The following is a 2,856-nucleotide window of genomic DNA, read 5'->3' as shown; positions in this document are numbered from 1 at the left end:
TTTTTTTTTTTCTTGAGTCCCATATTTAATTTACTCGTTTATTATTTGGTGCTGCAATATATTTATTTTAGTGTTGTTGTTTTTTTCAGACCCATGTTCGTGCTGCTGCTGTTCAGCGTATTGTTTGTTTGTGTACTACTAGTGTTTAGCGTATTTCTTGGTTCATATCTTAGATCTTATTACTGTTTTTCTTTACATTTTATACTTTTGTTGGATGTAACTGGGACCCTGTGTACACAATTTCAATCCACCTCATGTACCACATGATATGCGAATGACAATAAAAACCTTGATTTTGACCTTTTTTTATTTGAACTCACATGTGTGTCTCTGATCTTCCTGTGTTCACCTGTCTCCACAGCCCGTGTTGCCTCACACAGCAGTGTGCTTTGCGTGTGGAGAGGCGGGGAAGGAGGACACAGTGGACTCTGAGGAGGAGAAGTTCAGTCTGTCTCTGATGGAGTGTACCATCTGTAATGAGATCATCCACCCCAGCTGCCTGAAGGTCAGTCTCAGAGGGTCCCAGGTTAATCTCTGCTGGTCTCAGGTCAGTCCCAGCTGTTCTCAGGTCAGTCCCGGCTGGTCTCAGGTCAGTCTCGGCTGGTCTCAGGTCAGTCTCAGCTGGTCTCAGGTCAGTCTCAGCTGGTCTCAGGTCAGTGTCAGCTGGTCTAATGTCAATCCCAGCTGTTCTCAGATCAGTCTCAGCTGGTCTCAGGTCAGTCTCAGCTGTTCTCAGCTGGTCTTAGGTCAGTCCCAGCTGTTCTCAAGACAGTCTCAGCTGTTCTCAGGTCAGTCTCAGCTGTTCTCAGGTCAGTCCCAGCTGTTCTCAGGTCAGTCCCAGCTGGTCTCAGGTCAGTCTCAGCTGGTCTCAGGTCAGTCTCAGCTGTTCTCAGGTCAGTCTCAGTTGTCGTCAGGTCAGCCTCAGGTGTTTTTTTTACTTGACACATCGATGGAAACATTAAAGTTTTCATGCTGCAGTTTGGTGGTTAAGATGCTGGTGTTTCTTTTTCAGATGGGCAAAGCTGAAGGAATCATCAATGACGAGATCCCAAACTGCTGGGAGTGTCCAAAGTGCCACAAGGAGGGAAAGACCAGTAAGGTGAGGCTCAGAACCATCAGAGGTCCACATTAATCCAGTCTGAGGCACTGAAACCTGTTCCATGTTTGTGTCCAGGACCAGACAGACGGGTTGGGGAAACGGAAGCTGGATAACGGGGAAGAGGGCCGTTGGAAGCTCATAGAAGACCCGCCCCCTAAGAAGAAAGCCCCTCCCTCCCTGGAGGAGGCAGGGAGAGGGGAGGGGGGCCACAAGAAGAAGAAGGAGAAGGAGCAACCTCCGGACAGCGGGGCCAAAAAGAAGGTGAGCTTCTGGACCGGTCCGGTAGGGACATCAGCTCTGTGTGGTTCTGCTGGGCTCAGTCCGGTTCTGTTAGTTCTCTTGTCTGCAGGCCACTCCCCTGTGTTTCAACATGTTTAACTGTTCTTCATCGTTTTGTTCCTCAGATTAAAAGTCCGCACGAGAAACGCCTCAAAAAGGTACAAACACATTTCCTCATCATTTCTCTAAACTCTGTGGCTCTGATGCTCGGTGGTTCAGAGTTCCTCCTGTCCTGAGGGGACCGGTCCACCGATCGATTAATAATCCCTGATCCATGGAGACAAACATGAGTCGGCACCTTCAGAAACACTTCAATGTACAACAAAACATTTATTACTGGAGCTTTCAACTTCTGTTTGCGCTCTGTCTGTACTGCAGCGTCACAACACATTTATTACAGCAGTTATATTGTTAGTACTTATATAATAATGTAGTATTTTAATAGTCATGAAAGTAAAAACTGTTACTAGTATCTTCCAGGTAATGTTGCAATAATATTAAAGTAATTTTATAATATTTCTGTGTTACTGCTCTAAAGTAGAAATTATTACATCCATCCATCCATTATCTTTACCCGCTTATTCAATTTTGGGTCACGGGGTTTGCCGGTGCCCATGTCCAGCAATCACTGTGCGAGGGGCGGGTTGTGGGGTACACCCTGGATGGGTCTCCAGTCCATCACAGGGCCACATAGAGTCAAACAAGACAAACATTTTTCACTCTCTCACTCACACCTAGGGACAATTTAGAGTTACCAATCAGCCTAACATGCAGGTTTTTGGTCTGTGGGAGGAAACCGGAGTACCCGGAGAAAACCCACGCATGCACGGAGAGAACATGCAAACTCCACCAGGAAAGGCCCCTGGACCGGGGTTTGAACCAAGGACCTGCTTGCTGAGAGGCAGCAGCTCTACCAGTTGCGCCACCGTGCTGCTCCCAAATTATTACAGTTCTGAGTAATTGTAAATTACTATAATAACAATATAAATTGGGGAGTTGTGGCGCAGAGGTTAGAGAAGGTGGGCCTGTGATCGGAAGATCGCTGGTTCAAGCCCCAGTACTGACAACATCAAAAATGTGGGTGGGGTAGGTGAAGCACCCACACCTGCCTCCACCCTCATTCGCCCCACTCAGCCCATGAGCAAGGCCCTTAACCCCCATCTGCTCCCTAAACAGGTCTCTCTTGAAAAATTAGTTATCTTGGCTCAATGAGACTACCTGTATAAAGGGTAAATAAATTTAAAAAACTAATCACTTTTAATAAAAATTATTTAAATAACCATTTTTCTACAGTAATAAAACGATGTTGTCATAAAGTAGTGATGTTCAATAAAACGGTAATAATGCAGTAATATAAGCAGTATTGATTCAGTCATAAAGCAGTAATGAGGCAGGTATAAAGCAGTAATGAGGCGGGTACAAAGCAGGTATAAAGCAGGTACGAAGCAGTAATGAGGCAGGTATAAAGCAGTAATGAG

The 2,856-nt window shown here is 45.8% G+C and overlaps 1 protein-coding gene across 1 annotated transcript in view; it reads left to right on the top strand.

Annotated features, from left to right (window-relative positions):
- Positions 1-2,856, top strand: part of zgc:158376 (uncharacterized protein LOC100101643 homolog) — a 13,126-nt gene that overhangs the window by 3,884 nt on the left and 6,386 nt on the right. Inside the window, exons 3-6 of the mRNA XM_037688643.1 lie at positions 362-505; positions 1,013-1,099; positions 1,175-1,360; positions 1,504-1,536. Coding sequence (XP_037544571.1) covers positions 362-505; positions 1,013-1,099; positions 1,175-1,360; positions 1,504-1,536 — 450 coding nt within the window. The remainder of the gene's footprint in view (positions 1-361; positions 506-1,012; positions 1,100-1,174; positions 1,361-1,503; positions 1,537-2,856) is intronic.

The sequence above is a fragment of the Nematolebias whitei genome, chromosome 15, assembly GCF_014905685.2.
Source record: "Nematolebias whitei isolate Nwh7 chromosome 15, NemWhi1, whole genome shotgun sequence".
Lineage (NCBI taxonomy): Eukaryota > Metazoa > Chordata > Actinopteri > Cyprinodontiformes > Rivulidae > Nematolebias > Nematolebias whitei.
This window is presented reverse-complemented; position numbering and strand designations above follow the sequence as displayed.